Source organism: Lynx rufus, unplaced genomic scaffold (assembly GCF_022079265.1).
Source record: "Lynx rufus isolate CCGP_SWC_20201006 ecotype Redwood Valley unplaced genomic scaffold, mLynRuf1.p SCAF_5, whole genome shotgun sequence".
Classification (NCBI taxonomy): Eukaryota; Metazoa; Chordata; class Mammalia; order Carnivora; family Felidae; genus Lynx; species Lynx rufus.
In genome coordinates, this window is record NW_025814867.1 from 62998333 (window position 1) to 63018032 (window position 19700).

At 36.5% G+C, this 19700-nt stretch overlaps 1 protein-coding gene across 8 annotated transcripts in view; it reads right to left on the reverse strand.

The window, feature by feature from the left end:
- The window catches only part of PHC3 (polyhomeotic homolog 3), a 91959-nt gene that overhangs the window by 21079 nt on the left and 51180 nt on the right, over nucleotides 1–19700 (reverse strand). For 4 of the 8 annotated variants that reach the window (XR_006965807.1, XR_006965805.1, XR_006965804.1 and 1 more), the window contains 5 exons: nucleotides 17945–18195; nucleotides 13743–13902; nucleotides 6017–6131; nucleotides 2067–2199; nucleotides 1744–1975 (listed from right to left, as the gene is read on the reverse strand). Coding sequence is in view for 4 of the 8 variants with exons in the window: in XM_047100364.1 (XP_046956320.1) it covers nucleotides 1744–1975; nucleotides 2067–2199; nucleotides 6017–6131; nucleotides 13743–13902; nucleotides 17945–18195 (891 nt within the window). In the remaining 4 variants the exon portion in view is untranslated. Of the gene's footprint in view, nucleotides 1–1439; nucleotides 1568–1743; nucleotides 1976–2066; nucleotides 2200–6016; nucleotides 6132–13742; nucleotides 13903–17944; nucleotides 18196–19700 lie in introns of those variants that run through there. The other 4 variants (XR_006965806.1, XM_047100365.1, XM_047100367.1 and 1 more) reach the window with 4 other exon arrangements.

Below are 19700 nucleotides of genomic sequence, written 5' to 3' on the forward strand. Positions count from 1 at the left end.
CACGCCCCAGGTGGAAACTACTTCTGAAGAGGACAGAATCAAAGTCAAGCAGGGGATCAGTAAAGATTCCAGCGTTAATTCTCATGATATCTAGACTGGCCTAAAAACTAAAATTTATTTCAGTCCTCATATATTAAAACCACAACCAGTGAAGACTCACCATCCTCTAACATACCAGTTTTAAAGCAGATTCAAAACCTCTATGGTCAGCGCTTAACTCACACCTAAGTTTTCTTAGGTGTGTGCTTCAAAATCTTCTATGAAAAACGTATCCTCTCTTTAAAACAACTGCAATCTTTCTTTAAAAGTGACTATAACTTGTTTAATTAAAAAAAGACTTATTTAGCATTTCTAAAACAAGGTACTGAAAAATAATAAAATGGGGCGCCTGGATGGCTCAAGTCAATTAAGCAACCGGGTCTTGCTTTCGGCTCAGGTCACGATCTCATGGTTTGAGTTCAAGCCCCACACTGGGCTCTGTGCTGACAGTGTAGAGCCTGCTTGGGATTCTCTTTCCCTCTCTCCCTGCCCCACACCCCACTCTCTCTCCACCAAAATAAATGCATAAACCTTAAAGAAAAAACAATAAAATGTCATAGAATTCTGTATATAAGGTAAAATGACAGGTTTTTTTTAAAGTAGTACTAGTTCTGAATATACTTTCTTCACTCAGCACATTAACTGTAGGTTTGCTTCTGAGATAGTGGTTACCTTCATAGATTAATCAGCAAAAGTAGCTGGATTAATTTTACTAAGTCTGTAGACAAGTTCAAAGGGAATATACTTTTCTGGAAAGCTTGTGTCAAGAGAAACAGTATGATTCACAATAAAATCAAAATGGAGCAAACATTTAAAAAATCTCCTTGTTTTCCATATTCATAATGGAATGAATAAGATTTGCTGATTTAAAAAAAATATACTCTTAATATATATAATCAGTGTGGGTCTCATCATGAGCAATGCTGCAATTATCTTTAGTAACCAGCCCCTTGGAGAAAGTAGATATAAAAGACTGTTGCATTAAAAAAAGATAAAGAACATAAAGAATTAAGCTGATGGAAAGAGTACCAAAATGAGAGAGCAGAAAAAACATAAATAAGAAAGTTACCCTCAATATTGGAATGGAATATCATAAATGAATTTTAGTTGTCTACTTAAAAAATCAAATTCCAGAAGTGTTCTTGATGTCTACTTATTGAAAAGAATCAAGGAATGCAGCTTCCTTTAAAAGAACCATCTTGATTTGTTAAAAAGAAACCAAAATGTTATCATACTCTAAAAGGTCTTGATTAGCTTTCAAAAATGCAAAAAGAAAAAAATATATATATAGTCTCTCTTATTTTATTTAAAAAAGGTTAAATTAGGAACTAAAGAGGAAATGGAATAGAAAAATAGAAGAGCAGAAGGGAAGAAGTGTCTGACTCAATCTCTCTACTGACCTCTCGAGAGAAATCAGACTGAAGAGAAGAGAGCACCTTTAATATCTTCACCGGCTGAGGTGTCACAGCAGAAGCAGGACTAGTCAGTTTTTATCGACTTGGGGGGTATGAGAAAATACCCAGTTGTGCTGAGGGAATAAGCAAGAGGAAACAGATCACATTTCAATAGCAAATGCCATTTAATTAACACATATACATAGTACTTCTCTAGCCCTTTAGTGCAATAGGTGTGGATGGATCTAACATCATTCCTGTGTGTGAATGCACAAGAAAAATATTAAAGCCAAAGTGGTGAATTACATACCAGGCAAAGAATGGATGAAGGCCCAGACATCATCAACTGTCCATATAGATGGCTCTGTTTGTGCAACTGGTAGCAAATCACTGTTCTCAGGCATTTTCCTAATTCTCACATCCCGGAGCTCACGTTCTCTTTCCCGCTCACTCTGCCTGCGCAGGCGTGTTGTCATAGCAGATGGAACAGAATCTTCATGAGAAGCCAAGTCTTCTTCTGCAGATGGATAAGTAATTGGAAGCTGGAAAATGTAGTACAAGTAAAATACAGCATTGCACTTTCCTTACATTTCTGAAAAGGGTATTGTACATTGAAGCAAGGTTTCTACAGACCTGCCTAAGGATATGTTCTCTTGCTGCCCCATCAGGGCCACTTGGACGACGGCCACGATGCCCAAGACTCTGATTATCAGGCTTACGATTCCAACGACTAAGTGCAAATTTTTTAGAACAGCTAACATTGTACCTAAGAAATTCAAGTAAGAAAAAATATTAAATGATACATGGAACACTCCATTTAGTATTTAATTACGACTTTAAAGTGCACTTGTGAATCAGTAAGTGCCAGATACTTCACTAAAGACTGTGATACCTCAGAAAGTAAACCATAGTAGTGTTCAATGGATTTACTTATGGTGACAGTCAAAAAATGGTCTCTGTATATATCATAATATAGCTCTCAATACATTATTGGATACCAATAGGTATTGATATTTTCTCCTAATAACAGCATGATATAGAGGATAACCAATTTACTGCAAAATAATTCAAGGCTCCAGGAAAAAAGAAGTTTGAATTAATTGTGTAGATGTTCAAACTATTTTCCTAAGTAATCGTTTCTGAAGAGAGATTAATATAGTAAGAAAGGTTAGTATAGTAGAGAGGGGGAAATCTCAAATGGCTAGTAAAAGATTTTTCAAATAATACTGAAATCAAAGAGTGAAAACGTAAAGTTGAGATTTTGAAGTTGCACAAATTCATCATAGTTCTATTTAGGAAATTCAAATACACATAATTCTTTAAAACTGGCTGGAAGATTATTTTCATTTTATCAAAATAGACTAATGTTTTTTTAATGTAAGACATGATGACAGTTTAAAAAAAGTCCTGTGCGTGTTTATTGGGTTTCAAGGCCCTAGAACAGGGCTGGTAAACTTTTTCTACAAAGGACCAGACGGTAAATATTTTTGGCTTTGTAGACAATACAAGACTGTCACAACTACTTAACACTGTAACTGTAACATGAAAGCAGCCATCAGCCATGAACAATAAATGAGCATGGCTGTGTTCCAATAAGATTTTATTTAGAGTAAAATTTGAGTTTCACATAGTTTTCATGTGTCGTGAAATATTATTTTTATCTTTTTTCCAACCCCCTAAAAATTGAAAAACAATCCTTAGCTCAGGGGCCATCCAAAAACAGGATACACAGATGACTTGGCCTGGGTACAGTTTGCCAACCCCTTCCCTAGAAAGAAGAGCAAGGGATGCCCGGGGTGGCTCAGTCAGTTAAGCATCCAACTCTTGAGATTGGCTCAGGTCATGATCTCACAGTTTGTGAGATGGAGCCCCACACTGGGCTCTGTGCTGACAGTGAAGAGCCTGCTTGGGATTATCTCTCTTCTCTCTGCCCCTCCACTCTCTCACGTTCTCACTCTCTCAAAATAAATAAACTTAAAAAAAAAAAAAAGCAGAAGAGATAATCTAAGAAACAAATTTCTGAAAAGCTAAAGAAAGGCTAAGAAAAATACATACAGTTCCTCTTTTTTTATACATCCAAAACTGCTACTGTAGGGGCACCTGAGTGGCTCAGTTGGTTAAGCATCTGACTTCAGCCCACGTCATGATCTCACAGTTCATGAGTTCATACTCTACATCGGGCTCTTTGCTGTCTGCACAGAGCCTGCCTCGGATCCTCTGTCCCTGCCACCTCACGGTCTTAAAAATATTTAAAAAAAAAACTGCACTGTAACTTCATATTGTCAAGACTCTTCCTCTAAGATTTCTCAGGAAAATGACAAGAATAAGTCCCAATTAACTTTGCTATTGATAACTATCCTAGGACCAATATACAGATACCAAAGTGTATTTTCCTCACCTATGTTTTATGAAGATATCAGGAGGTGGAAGGAGTACCATGAAAATGAATAAGCTATTTTTTCCCTAAAAAAATATACATATATTTAAAAATGTGTTCACAGGGCACCTGGGTGGCTCATTTGGTTAAGTGTCTGACTCTTGATTTCAGCTCAGGTCATGATCTCAGGGTCCCTGGGATCAAGCCCAGGGCAGAGTCTGCTTGGGATTTTCTCTCTTCCTCTCTCTCTCTGACCCTCCCCAACTCACACATTCACTCTCTCCTAAATAAACTTAAAAAACAAAAAGTGTCCTGATGGCCACTTCATGTTACCCTAAAACAATTCAACAAGCTCAGCTGTGTTCATTATGCTGATCTGTGGGCTCAGCGCTGTAGGTTTCTGATTTCCACTCATAGCAATTTCCATTCACAAACCTTCCTTCCTCCAAGACTAGAGAGAAGAGAGACTAACCTTACACTCGCTGTTTAGTCCCTAAATATTTAAATCTCTAAGGCAGACATGTAAATAGCAGCATTTCTTCCCTGACCTAATTTATCCTCTCTTTTTTGCTCTGTCTGCATTTCTCTTATGTTAAGATCCCTAACCTTCTAAAGAAATTCATCTACGTAGAATAACTTGACAACTCAGTAATCATCTCTGGGAGGAGTGATGGTAGCATTAAATGTTCTGAAATAACTTCTAAATAATCAAGACCTTTAAAATATTACGAAAGGCTGCCCTTTCTCCTCAGAGTTGTTAATCACTTAGAACCAGAGAGCCACTAGTCTTTTTATGGAAAACTCCCAAGTTTAAACAGGAGTTATAGAACTTGCTTAGGGCTATCAATAACGTGAGATAATATGTGAATAAAAAATTGACATGAGAAACCAAATGAAGCCATTTTTGGTGGAAAATACTTCTATTACTTACTTAAGTTTTACTAAGTATATTTAAGTGGCACCATACTAAATAGTATGTTCAAGCAAGAAAATCCCTAGATGTAAACAATTAAGATCTTATATTCTTTGAGAGAATCACCACTTCCTGGAACAGAGAACAAATTTCAAAATAATCTGTACATACACCTCACCTCTAGTGGTGAATACTTATATTAGGATTTATTATCAGCATCGGGTTTTTTTTTTTTTTAATGTAAACTAAATCTGTGACAAGAGTAACGAAGACCCTAAACATTTCTTTTGTTATTAGTACTGTTTACCTATAATATTACTATTGAAAATAGAGATTTAGAAAAGACATATTTTGGGGCGCCTGGGTGGCGCAGTCGGTTAAGCGTCCGACTTCAGCCAGGTCACGATCTCGCGGTCCGTGAGTTCGAGCCCCGCGTCAGGCTCTGGGCTGATGGCTCGGAGCCTGGAGCCTGTTTCCGATTCTGTGTCTCCCTCTCTCTCTGCCCCTCCCCCGTTCATGCTCTGTCTCTCTCTGTCCCAAAAATAAATAAACGTTGAAAAAAAAAAATTAAAAAAAAAAAAAAGACATATTTTGCTCTCTGATAATGTAACAATGTGGAGAAATTGTGCTACAGCTGTCCCACTTAAAAAGCTAAAATAAATAGGATATAATTAAAACAAATTAAAACATTTTAAAACAAAAAAAAGTAAATCCTGAGGCGCCTGGGTGGCTCAGTGGGTCGAGTGTCTGACTCCTGATTTTGGCTCAAGTCACAATCCCAGGGTCGTGGGATTGAGCCCCACATTGGGCTGTGCACTAAGAGTGGAGCCTGCTTGAGATTCTCTCTCTCCCTCTGCCTCTCTCCCCTCCCCAGGCTCTCTAATAAAATTAAAATTCAATTAATAAAATAAAATAAACAAAAAACAAAGTAAATCTTGGTATTTTAATACTGACCAACAACCAGGTGATAAAAGAAATACTGTTTTGATACCTTAAGGATTAGTAGTCTGTCTGTTCACAGGAGAGATTCTCCTAAGCATATTCTTAACATGAGATTGCTACTTCAGTATCAGAATATGCTGTAAAACTCACTGTAAATGTTATGAATATGTAATTTTCACAGAACAAAATTTAATAACTAAATATCAAAGTAGCTCCAGATAATGCCTATTTGATATTCTTCCTCTATATTACAATATCTAGTTTTGGCCACCGGTAAACTCTACAAGTTTTTTGGTTTTGTTACAGTAGTTGTTGGTTTATGCTTTAGGAAAGTCAAGAGAATAGAAATACCTTTTGGCACAGGACATAGTACAGAATCGTTTTGACCGAAGAAATTCATTAGCATATCCCATCTTCCCACAGAATTCACACTTGAGCAACTCACTGTCCATTTCTTCTAATGTCTCTAAAAAAGAAGGAAACAAAGGAAAAAAACTTCCAAAAATTTAATTGTGGCAAATTTTAAGCCTCTACTTTGGTTGGATGCAGCTAGTTCAGTCCCTCCAGGAAACTTAAAGGAATGGTCTTTTAACTTTTCAATCCACAATCACTTTGGCAAGGAAGATACTACAAAAGCAACTGCATCCATCAATTCCCTCTTGCTCCTCTATAAAAACTTTATGGAACTTTCTCTATATAAGTAAGCAATGCATTTTTAAAGGTTCATTCTGCTAAGAATCCAACATACCTAAAATGTGCAAATAACTTTATTGAGCAGTGTTACAAGAAGTGAAGATGAGTAAGTAACCTTCAGGAGGAACACTTTCAAAAAGCACTGTATAGGCTATGAATTTTGGTTCCCTGTGCTATGAAGATATATAGCAGAGAACACTTCATTGTAACTGGAGACAAGGATGCCTTCAAAGAGGAGCTAAAATTTTAATATACTTGATGTCAGAGGAGCATATAAGATAATTAACCTTTTCAAAGATCTGCAATATATAACAGAAAATATAAAGATATAGATACCTAATTATAAAATAGTCCCTTTTATGTGTATCGAATAAAAATAAAAATAATTTATATTAATCTTAAAAATCACAAATAATTTTGTCATTTCTAACCTCTGCTCCTTCTTGTCAGAGCACTATTAAGTTAGAATATCCTTCCCTTCCCCCCCCCCATATCCATAGTTTTCTTCAAGCCATAGCACTAGACCCAAGGAAACCTCCTACCTAAATCCTCCAGTATTCAGCAGCAAGCAATTTAATTTTCATCGCCCACAGCTTTCTCATCTGTAAAATGGGGTTTATAATACCTTTCCCAAAGAACTGCAATGACGACAGTAGGCATAAAAAAGAGGCAGTTCCATTTCCTATTTTCCACATAAGAATTAAGAGTACCAAGACCTGTAATAAGTACTTAAGAACTAAAAACCGTTAACATTCTTAAACCCACCATATTCTACCATGTTCTTGCGTCACCATAATTCCTAGGCCGCGTTATGTAAAATACACGAAACACACTTTACTAATTAAAGCTTTTAGCTATGAGTTCCATGTGTGCTTTTCTATGTTACTCATTTAACCAAAGGCTTATTAAGATAAAGAGACTCTGAAATGTAGGCATGGATGACATGTTCTCAGGAAGTTTAGGCAGTCTATCCTAGTGTTATTGGAGAAGCAATGGCAAAGTGCTAAAGCAACATAAGACAGCTACAGCTACTAAAAACATACTCTGAAATATCTGAAGTTCCAGGGGACATCCAAATACATCATCATGACTGATCAAATCATGAACTAGCAAGAGGTCATTTTAAAAAATTTTTCAGGACTATCTTCATAAGTAAAACTCATCTGCTGAGTAGCAATGAAGAAGAAATGGTCTCAAAAGAAGTAAAACTAAAATTACTCCTTCCAATGACCTAGAAATGCCTTTTACACAACTGTGGCTCAACAACACATTCCTGGGACCTGATGTCACAACTTCCAGTATTGTTTTCACTTTGTCATGCTTGAAACCTGAACTGACTTTGAAAAGCCTATACAGGAGACAGAACCTCTCAGTCACCTACCACTGACACCAATCTGGCCCTAAAGAGTCTGGACATCAAGTTGTTCCACTTCCAGACTACACTGAAAGCTTTGTTTAAAAAGTTTCTATTAATTAATGTCGCAATATACAACATGTGATAATAGGCTAGAATACCTTATAAAGAAGAAGAAATGTTTTGGGTCCAAACAGGTATGGTCTAAGGGCTAACAACCTAACAAAAAATGAACATCAGCTTTATTTCTCATAATGAAGAGAGGAACATTAACAGATTCAAAAATCTGTTCCTCGGGGCACCTGGGTGGCTCAGTCGGTTGAGCGTCCGACTTCGGCTCAGGTCATGATTTCACAGTCCGTGAATTCAAGCCCCGCATCGGGCTCTGTGCTGACAGCTCAGAGCCTGGAGCCTGCTTCGGTTTCTGGGTCTCTCTCTCTGCTCCTCCCCTGCTCATGCTCTGTCTCTCTCTGTCTCAAAATCAATAAAAACATTTAAAAAAAATTAAAAAAAAAATCTGTTCCAATGTTTGTCAGAATTTTAACAAATTTGGTAATGTTAACAAGTCTACTTTTCTACATTGGTGAATAAAAAATTACAGAGCCAAAAGAGTTCAAAAACTGTTGCTTCAGCTAATAAAGATAGGAGTCTATGGCACAGACAGCTGGTAATTCTCCCCCTTCCATTCTTCACTTTTCTCCTACAGCAACAAATCCTAATTTGTAACAAGACATAGGGTCTCTGAAAACAAAAACTACAGTTTCTGCCTAAGGTGTGGCCATTCATGACGTGTGATGCCCTTTCCCCCAACTCACTCTTTAGAATGTGAAAATGAAGATTAACTATCTTAGAAATGAAAGCAACATTCTAGGGATGACAGAGCCCTAACACACTGGCAGCTTAGATGCCAGAATAATCCTTACACTAAGTTTTATTCTACTGAATTAAACTGTATATACTACTAAAAGCCACTAAATAAATGACCTCACCATTTCACCCTATAGTACTTCCCATAAACAGTGAAGTACACAGTAATAGAAACACTTTATAAAATTACCTTGGGAAATTAAATGAAATATTTAAAAATTTGGCATATTCTATGTAAATATCTCTACTGTGAAACAGATTCGTCTTTTTCATGGACTACATTTACCTTATAACACTGTGCAAATTTAAATGTACAATGTGTTACATTTATATATGATGATTGCTATTGTAGCAATATTTAGCACTTCCATCACCCTGTTTAGTGGTTGGAATACTTCAGTTTTAGTCTCCAAGCAATTATATTATGCATTAGATCTCTATGGTTTATTTACTACTTGCTCCTTGCTCAGATTAATCATCTTTAAATCTTTCTTTGCCTTACTCTGGTAACTTACCCTGTTAAACTACCCTTTGCCTTATCCTCCATAAATCCTTTCCTTTCTCTTCTCAACATAACTACAAGTATCAATTACATGCCAAACCTACATTCATCCTACAGATGACCAGCAGTTTCCAAAAACCCTCTTTTCATGTTACCTGCCTAAAAATCTTCAGTAACCATCCTCTTGAAAAGATAACTCCTAACTACTTGGTCAAATATCCAAGATGCTCTACAATCTGATTCTGCCAGTCTTACTTCTCATTACTTCTCTAACCCAACAGTCTACTTTTTGCTGCCCCCTTATGAAGTTACTGCACATCCTTTCTACATTTATTCATGGTTCCAATTTAAAAGGTTCTTCCTGTTCATTAACTTAAATCTGTGTTTTATCATCCCAGGTCAAATCCCATCTTTACAGAAAACTTACCAAACTGGCAATAATCTCCACCAGGTTTGTTGTTGCTGTTGTTTTCCATCAGCATAATCTTTAATCCCATCACCTAGTTCCCCCACTTCCCCTCTGGTAACCATCAGTTTGTTCTTGATAGTTAAGACTCTGTTTCTTGGTTTGTCTCCTTTGTCCTTTGCTCATTTGTTTTGTTTCTTAAATTCTACATGTAAGTGAGATCTTATGTTATCTTTGTCTAACTGGTTTATTTCACTTAGCGTGATACTCTCTAGCTCTATCCATGTTGTTGCAAATGGCAAAATTTCATTCTTTTTTATGGCTGGATAATATTCCATTGTATGTAAATATCACATTTTCTTTATATATTCATCTATCACTAGACACATGGGCTGCTTCCAGTGCTGGTTATTATAAATAATGCTGCAGTAAACATAGGTGTGCATGTATCCCTTTGGATTAGCGTTTTTGTATTTTGGGGGGAAATACCCAATACTGCGATTATTGGAATGGAGAGTAGTTCTATTTTTAATTTTTTGAGGAACCTCCATAGTGTTTTCCACAGTGGCTGTACCAGTTTGCATTCTTTTCAAGTGTTCTATAGAAACAACCATAAAACAAGTAACAAAGTGTCAATAAACACATATCAGTAATTACTTTGAATGTAAATGGACTAAATGCTCCAATCAAAAGACACAGGGTGACAGGGTGGATAAAAAAGCAAGACCCATCTATATGCTGCCTATAAGCGACTCATTTCAGACCAAAAGACAACTGTAGATTGAAAAGGAGGGGATGGAGAAACATTTATCATGCAAATGGATGTCAAAGGAAATCTAGGACAGCAATACTTACATCAGACAAAATAGACTTTAAAACAAAGACTGTAAGAAGAGACAAAGGACACTATATAATAATAAAGGGGACAATCCAACAAGAGGGTATAACAGAGGATATAACAATTGTAAATATTTATGCACCCAATGTCAAAGCACCCAAATACGTAAAAGAGTTAATAACAAATACAAAGGATATCATCGACAGTAATAATAGTAGCAGACTTTAACACCCCATTTACACGGATGAACAGATCATCCAAACAGAAAATCAACAAGGAAACAGTGACTTTGAATGACACACTGTACCAGATGGATTTAACAGACATATTCAGAACATTCCATCAACCAGGTTTTTTTTTAATTGAAGTATAATTGACAAATTAGTTTCAGGTACACAAGATAGTCATTCAGCAATTATATGCATTATGAAATACTTGCTACAAATGTGTAACAATACTACTATATTCCCTATACTGTACTTTCCAGCCATGTGACTTAATTATTTTATGGCTGGAAGTCTGTACCTTTTAATCTCTTGCACTAATTTCACCCATCCCCCCATCCTCTCTCCTTTGGCAACCACCAGTTTGTTCTCCATATTTATAAGTCTATTTCTTTCTGTGGTTGTTATTTGTTTTTTTATTTTTTTATTTTTATTTTTTTAGAGAGAAAGAGAGCAGGGAGAGGAGGGAGGGGAGAGAGAGAGAGACAGAGTGAGCGAGCATGCGAATCTTAAGCAGGCTCCATGCTTAGCACAGAGCCTGATGTGGAGCCTGATCCCACAACAACCCTGGGATCATGACCTAAGCTGAGGTCAAGAGTCAGACGCTCAACCAACTGAGCCACACAGGCTCCCCTGCTTGTTTTATCTTTTAGAATTCACATATAAGTGAAATCAGATTGTCTGGTTTATTTCATTTAGCGTAACACCCTATAGGTCCATCCATGTTGTCACAAATAGCAAAATTCCATTCTTTTTTATGGCTGAGTAATATTCCATTGTGATATATACTACATATTTATTCATTCACCTATTGATGGACACGGGCTGCTTCCACATCTTGGGTACTATAAATAATGATGCAGTAAATACAGGGGTGCATATATCTTTTTAAATTAATGTTTTCATTTTCTTTGGGTAAATACCCAAAAGTGGAATTACTAGATCATATGCTATGTCTTTTTTTAGTTTTCTGAGGAACCATCATACTATTCTCCATAGTGATCGCATCAATTTACATTCCCACCAACCATACATGAGGGTTCCCTTTTCTCTACATCCTCACCAACACTTCTTATCTTTTTGATACTAGCCATTCTGACTTGTGTGAGATGATACCTCATTGTGGTTATAAAAGCACAATGTGGTTTATCTCAACTAGTTTTAAAACTTATTTTAAAGTCCCAAGTTCATACTGTCTATATACTTCATTTAAAACTTACTATATGTTACTCCTTAGCTATCTTACATTCATCAGTTCCTACTAGGTCAAAAGCTCCTCTCAGGTTCTAGCACAGTCTAACATATGCTGTATGTCTATTATATTATAAGCCATGAATATATGGCATATGCTGTGAAGCTTCCTAAACAGTTTTCCATTTTTCTCCAATGTATACACACAAGACAGCACATTATATGTGCTTTTAAGTTTAGAATGTTCATATATACACTTATTGTAGCTATAGGCCAAAAAAAAAAAAAGAAAAATCCCTGTACATTCATCTTTACTATTCTTCAGCTCAAATGAAACATTTTCTCAGAATAGTATGTATAACTAAAGTATTCAGGAATTAAGTGAAATTAAATTCATAACAAAAGGTAAAATGCAGACATTGTTGGATTCTGATTTGAAAAATAACTATAAAAGGATATTTATACAATTTATATAATTGAGGAAATCTCAATATGAACCAGGTACTAGATGACCTCAAAGAATTACTATTAATATTGTTTCATGTGACACAGCATTATAGTTATTATATGAGAAAATGTATGCATTTTTATTTATTTAAAATTTTTTTTTTAAACTTAGCGGGTTTTTCCTTAATGTTTGCTTTTGAGAGGGGGGAGGGGCAGACAGAGGGAGACAGAGGAGCTGAAGCAGGCTCTATGCTGACAGCAGGGAGCCCAACACAGGGCTCAAATTCACGAACTGCGAGATCATCACCTGGTTGACGTCAGACACTTAACTGCCTGAGCCACCCAGATGCCCCGTATATATTTTTAGAAATGCGCAATGAAATGAGGACTTTTTTAACAGAAAGGAGGAGGGAAGAAAAGAAGAGAAAGAGAAAAGTGACAGAAAGGAAGAAGGGGGAAACGGAGGGAGGAAAACAAAAGAGATGGATGAAACTAGCGTGGCAAAAATAATGTTTGAAATCGGGTAACAGTGTTGAGTCTGGGTGAGGATTCATTATACAATTCTGATTTGTGTAGGTTTGAAATTTCTCACTGTTAACATTTTTTTAAGTAAAAGAAACCAAACTGATCTCAATATAAGTTAGCAGTAAAACCAAATTTGATACTATCATACTCTTCCCTGTTCAAATAAAAAATAAACCAGGGATGAATATACTGCAACAGTTTATAAGGTAGTAACAATGACACAGGTGCCTTCCTTTTAATAATCAGGCAAACTGTGGGCAAAGACAATTATATATTTTGTTTACCAGCATGCTATTTTGTTTAATTTAGCAAAGTACAGGCACACAGTACATGTTCAATAAACATGTGAAAATTAATTTCAGATGAAATACACTAAGATACTGAGGACAACTACTTTGACACAGATGTTTATAAAACCACTACTGTGCAGCCCTGGCTACACTGAATGTTATTTGATTCAACTGTGTTGCAAGGACAGGACCATGATCAGAATCAATAAAAGGTATCAGTTCTGAATGTATTTGTGTTCATTCTGGAATATTCACTATTAGACTAAAGTCTTTAAAAGAGGAGTCTCTAACAATAAGAAGATTTAGTGATATTTTCATCTTTAAACAAATTTAATTACTTCTTGATTGACAGGTACATCCTTAATACAACTGTAATTCCCACCTGACATCAAACATCAGAATATGGAAAGCCTAAAACCAAACAACCCAGGAGTTTTAAAATTTTAAGCAAACTCAGTCTGCTTAGAAAAAGATAACTGGTTGTTTTGATGCTAAAATTCTGAACTACTTTCGTATATAGGGGAACTTTTCCCTCCCACACTCCTTCAAAGGTCAATCTGACATTACGCAAATTAAACATCTTGCTATTTGAATTATTTAGCCATTAAAGGTCTGATTAGCTTTCCATTTACTTTTGTCTTCCCAGTGTGAGAATATGTGTAGAATAAAAATCCATATTGTGTTTCAAGCAGTAAAAGTCAAAGTTAATTTAAACAGTATCTTAAGTAAAATCCACAAACCTTCAGCAATCATGTCTTCCATTTCTGTGTCAGATGAATTATCTCCATGCTTTGTATTATTCTGTAGCTCTGGCTGAACACACACAGAGTTTATCACCTGATTATCCAAAAGAGGCCTTTTTTTCACAGGCTGTTCTATTAGCAAAGACGAACGGCTCACCTTTAAATGAGACACAGAATAAAACAATCTTTTAAAAGGTTTTTCAGAAATAACTTGGTTAAGGGGCCGCTGGGTGGCTCAGTCGGTTAAGCATCCAACTCTTGATTTCAGCTCAGGTCATGATCTCACGGTTCATGAGACGGAGTCCCATGTCTGGCTCTGCACTGACAGCGCAGAGCCTGCTTGGGACTGACTGTCTCTCTCTCTCTCTCTCTCTCTCTCTCAAAACAAATAAAAAAAAAATCTTAAAAAAAAAAAACTTAGTTAAAAAAACCCTCTTGAAATGAATAGTATCTGTGATAATTTACTTGTTCAGCCAATCAGGTCCATCATTAAGAAAATTTTAGGCAATCTAGACATCAACAGTTTGTATTTCAAGTCATCACCAATATGGATGCTTCAAAATCTGTCAAATAGAACCTAGTGTTCTAGTTTAGGCAAATAGTTTAAAAATGTCTTTGGGGCATCTTGGGGGGCTCAGTCGGCTAAGCATCTGACTTTGGCTCAGGTCATGATCTCACAGTCCGTGAGTTCGAGCCCCACACTGGACTCTGGCACGGAGCCTGCTTCAGATCCTGTCTCCCTCTCTCTCTCTGCCCCTCCCCAGCTCACACACTATGTCTCAAAAACAAACATTAAAAAAAATTACATATTTTCATGTTTTGAAAAATATGTAATAAATTTTGATTAGCCAGTATCCTCAACTTATTTTTTTTCTGCAACAACTTTTAAGATTTATTTTTCACGTACAAAACTTTTTACTTAAAGAGTTACCGCCTTAGGATAGATCATTATTGTATGTATTTTAAAAATAAGAGAACTTGGGGCGCCTGGGTGGCGCAGTCGGTTAAGCGTCCGACTTCAGCCAGGTTACGATCTCGCGGTCCGTGAGTTCGAGCCCCGCGTCGGGCCCTGGGCTGATGGCTCAGAGCCTGGAGCCTGTTTCCGATTCTGTGTCTCCCTCTCTCTCTGCCCCTCCCCTGTTCATGCTCTGTCTCTCTCTGTCCCAAAAATAAATAAAACGTTGAAAAAAAAAATTTAAAAATAAGAGAACTATAGGGCACCTGGGTAGCTCAGTTGGTTAAGCATCAGACTCTTGATTTTGGCTCAGGTCATGATCTCATGGTTTGTGAGATCGAGCCCTGCACTGGGCTCCATTCAAAGCACAGAGCCTGCTTGAGATTCTTTCTCTCCACCTCTCACTCTCCCTCTCTCTGCCCCACCCCTGCTCGCATATGCGTGCGTTCTCTCTCAAATAAATATTTTTTTAAAAAAACAAAAGAACTAATGTTCAAAGTGTTTAGGTGATTTCTTTACAGAAGCAGAATCAGGCCTAGAACTCAAGTCTCCTGACTCCTAATTCAGCAGCCTAATCCAATATAAAAACAAAAAGAATTGGAAAAATCCTCAAACATTAACATTAAAATCAACAACAAAATATTCACTTATGTTCAGTATACTTGGTTAAGTCATGAATACTTATTTCAGAAATATTTTCAGCAAAAACAACCCAAAAAAAACATTTACTGATTTGCTAGTGAACTTTCAGCTAATCTGAACTAGAACCTCCTATTTCTATTTAAGAATGCTGGTTAAGTCTCCAGTATCTGCCACAGATGGTAAATGATGCTTACTGTAAATTCTACATTTAACTTCAGAGAATAATCACCCGTGAACTTTTAAATTTTGTTCATTTCAGTTAGTATATACATTATGCCTCAAGTAAAACTTACAAAAAGGTATTACTAAAGAAACTGTAATATGCAGTGCTACTAAGAGTTTACACTTCTGCTGTGTGAATATATTTAAATAATCTTTCCAGAAAACAATTTAGCAATATATATACCATGAGTCTTATGAATACATATGTAATGTGATCCAGTATCTGTACTTCTAGGAATTCATCCTAAAGAAATTATTACTATTTATCTTTTATTTATTTTGAGAGAGCACATGCACAAGCAGGGGAGGGGTAGAGAGAGTGAGACAGAGAATCCCTAGCAGGCTCTGCACTGTCAGTGTAGAGCCTGGCCTGGGGCTCGATCTCATGAACTGTGAGACCATGACCTGAGGCAAAATCAAGAGTCAAATGCTTAAATGACTGAGCCACCCAGACACCCCATTATGGCTAAAGAAATTATTAAATAATAGAAACCTAAAACGCCCAACAGTAATGGAAGAATTACATAAATTATGATTGTTCATAAAGCAGAGTATTATGTAACCTTTCAAAATATTCCCAAAGTACTATTTATCATATGAGAAAACAAATGCTCTAAATATACTATGTGACAGATGCAGAACTGTATATATAATAGTCTTGATAATATGAAATATATGTATATAAAACAATACACATTGTGGTATTACTGAGGATTATTTGCTCTGTCCATTTCCCATATCTTCCATTTAAAATAATGTCATTACTTTTGTAATCAGGAAAAAAAAGTTATAGTTGACACTAATAATTATTAATAATAGCAGCTATGGATATTAAGTGCCAGGCACTGCACAAAACAATTTACGCACATTTAATCCTCACAACAACCCTAAGAGCAAAGTATAATCTCCATTTGCCATATGAGCAAAAATGAAGATCAAAAAGGTTGAGTGACTTAACAAAGGTTACAGTATGCAGCACTGCCAGAATCCAAACCCTGAGGAACAGGGAAAAAAGACTGTTGTTCCACTATCAGAATTCCTATAGGAGATCCACATTTAATACACGCAGTTAACTGAAAAGAAAGGCAAATGATGAGGCAACCCACTATCACAATGCAAGATCTTCACCACCCATAAATCTAAAAACCCAGATGATTCAAAGGCCTTTGAAGGGAATTATTTTGTTTCCTTGTCTTATTTGGCTTTGACTTTGGCCACCTGTCTTTGATTTATTTTCTAAGGAAAAATGTTCTTCTCTAGGTATTAGCATATAAATTACATACAACTAGTCTCAAATCATAAGACTCTCAGTGACAGAAACAGCACCTCCATTTTGATGTGAAGATTTTAAAACATTTTTAAACCATTTTTAAAATCTGACTGAAGGCAGAGATTTAAGAATGAGAAAATCTATTTGCTAATTTAAACCATCAACTGGATAACTTCAGAAATATTAGGTCACTAGGAAGTTATGATTTCATGCACTTAAGTTAAAAGTTCACAAAGTAATCACACTATATAAGAAACACCATTTTAGGGGTGCCTGCATGGCTCAGTTAAGCATCTGACTCTTGATCTTGGCTCAGGTCATGATCTCATGGTTTGTGGGACTGAGCCCCACGTAGGGCTCTGTGCCAACAGTGCAGAGCCTGCTTGGGATTCTCTCCCTCTTTTTCTCTGCCCCTCGCCCACTTGCTCTCTCGTTCTCTCTTGAAAGAAATTTAAGAGAAAAAAAAAGAATAAAAAACAAAAAAAAAAAAGAGAAAGAAACACCATCTTAGAAACATAAGGCACTTTTGTGTAATTTCAGTCCCCTTAAAAAAAATTTAAAAATTTATTTCACTGGAATAAACTTCCAACTATCTTTCTCTAAAAATTATAAAAATCGACATCCTTAATATCCTGAAATTTTTCTTAGTTTATATATAGCTAGTATAAAAATTCTAGAAATGTATTTGGAAATATATAAAGAATATATAGAGAGAGAAATTCCAGGCAAGAGATTGACTTTTTTTTTTTTTAATGTTTAGTATTGTGTGTGCGTGTGAGAGAGAGAGAGACAGAGAGAGAGAGCGAGCACGCGTGCGTGCGTATGCACACACAAGTGGGGGAGGGGCAGAGAGAGAGGGAGACATAGAATCTGAAGCAGGCTCCAGACTCCAAACTGTCAGCACAGAGTCTGATGCAGGGGCTCGAACTCACAGTCTACGAGATCATGACCTGAACCAAAGTTGGATGCTCAACCGACGGGAGCCACCCTGGCACCCTGACAACTTTTTTGAAATAAAATTACAAGCAGTTTATTAAAGAACAATACACTACATTTAAAAATAATACTACATGAATAATTTTTAAAAATACAAATTTGCTTACTACTTACAGGAAATGGCTCCAATCCCTCCTGAATCACAAAGCCTTCAATAACATGCGTTAAAATCTGTGGTTTAACAATAGCCTGTGGAGGTTTGTTTTCTATACTGGGAATGCTGCTGGGTACAGAAGTACTATTACTCCTTGTGGTAGCAGCTGGAAGTAAGAGTGGAGGTGGAGGAACAGAAACATGTGAAGGATCTGATGGAGATTTAATTACTGAAGCACTGACTGATGCCACAGCAGGTAATTCCACTTGCTCTGAAAAAGAAAAGTCAGTTTTTATCATTCTGTGCAGGCAAATATGAAAAAAATTCAAGAATAAACATTAACAGCAACAATAGTTAAGATCTAGTGCTTTAAAACACCATCCTAAGAACTTTATATTTAATCTCATTTAATCTTATGAGATAGAAGCCACTATTATCCCCACTTTACAGAAGAGGATAACTTGCTAAAAGTTATCATTCCAACCTTGGTTACAGGTTACATTCCAACCTTGCCCCATAAGACACAAAAATATTTTAGAATGTCAACTTAAGAATATGAAAATTGTTGCTTTTTAAAAATTTTTTAAGCTAAACAGATATTAAATTCCCTGTGTTCCTATTTATATAGTCCAGATGGCATGGCGGGGGGGGGGGGGTTGGTGGGGAGTACTCTGAAAGTACACTTAAATAAAAAAGGATCATAAAATCCATAAAGTAGAGATTTTTAAAGGATTACACAGCATTCATCACCTTTATTTCAAGCAGTAAGGCTAATCCAATCCATGTACATTTTTTTAATACCTCTTCAGTGGCAATGTGTATGTCAGTTTGGAGAAACACTTTGGTACCAGGCAATTGCAAAACATTGGGCTGGATCACTGTGATTCCTCCCCTTCAAACTCTGATGACCACATTAAGATAGACCCCACAGCCTATGATAGAGACTTTACCTAGCCGTACAATAGCACCAAACTGTATGAAAGCCGTATGATAGCACCAAACTTTACTGACTGTATGAAATAGAAAGAACCGGCTGAAAGCTAAAAATATCAGTGACTAGAGATGTCTGAGAAAAATAACAAAAAAAAAGAGCACATGTGTAAAGATAATAGTATGATTTACTGAGCACTTACATGCCAGGTACTGTGCAAATGCCTCACAGGTTGTAACTCAATTAATCCTCAAAACTAGCCCAAGGGAAACAGGAAGATAAAGAAACTTGGTCAAGGACACACAACTAATTAAGTAATGGAGCTGGTGGGATACTAACCTAGGGAATCAGTTCTTGAGACAATGCTCTTATAATTGCTGTGGTAACTCCTCTCCATCATCAGTATGAAAAGGGTTGACACCACTATCAAAAATGCTCAAAATATAGCCCAGTTAGGTAGAGAAGAAATAGGAATCCCTAAAGAATAAAATTTTCAGCTAACAATACAGTGTAGCGATCATCTGTATAATCTCAGAAATGGAAAAGCTAACAATTCACACTCAAGAACACGAATGTGATTAACATCATATAATATATCTGATCACAGCACTGTTATTATAAGCCATTTATTAACCTAGTTCCACCAATAATCCACCAAGATAAACTGTACTGGAAAACCTGTTAAAAATTACACAATCCTTGGGGCGCCCGGGTGGCTCTGTCAGTTAGGTGATTTCATCTCACGGTCCATGAGTTTGAGCCCTGCATCAGGCTCTGTGCTGACAGCTCAGAGCCTGGAGCCTGCCTCCAGACTGTGTCTCCCCTTCTCTCTGCCCCTCTCCCAC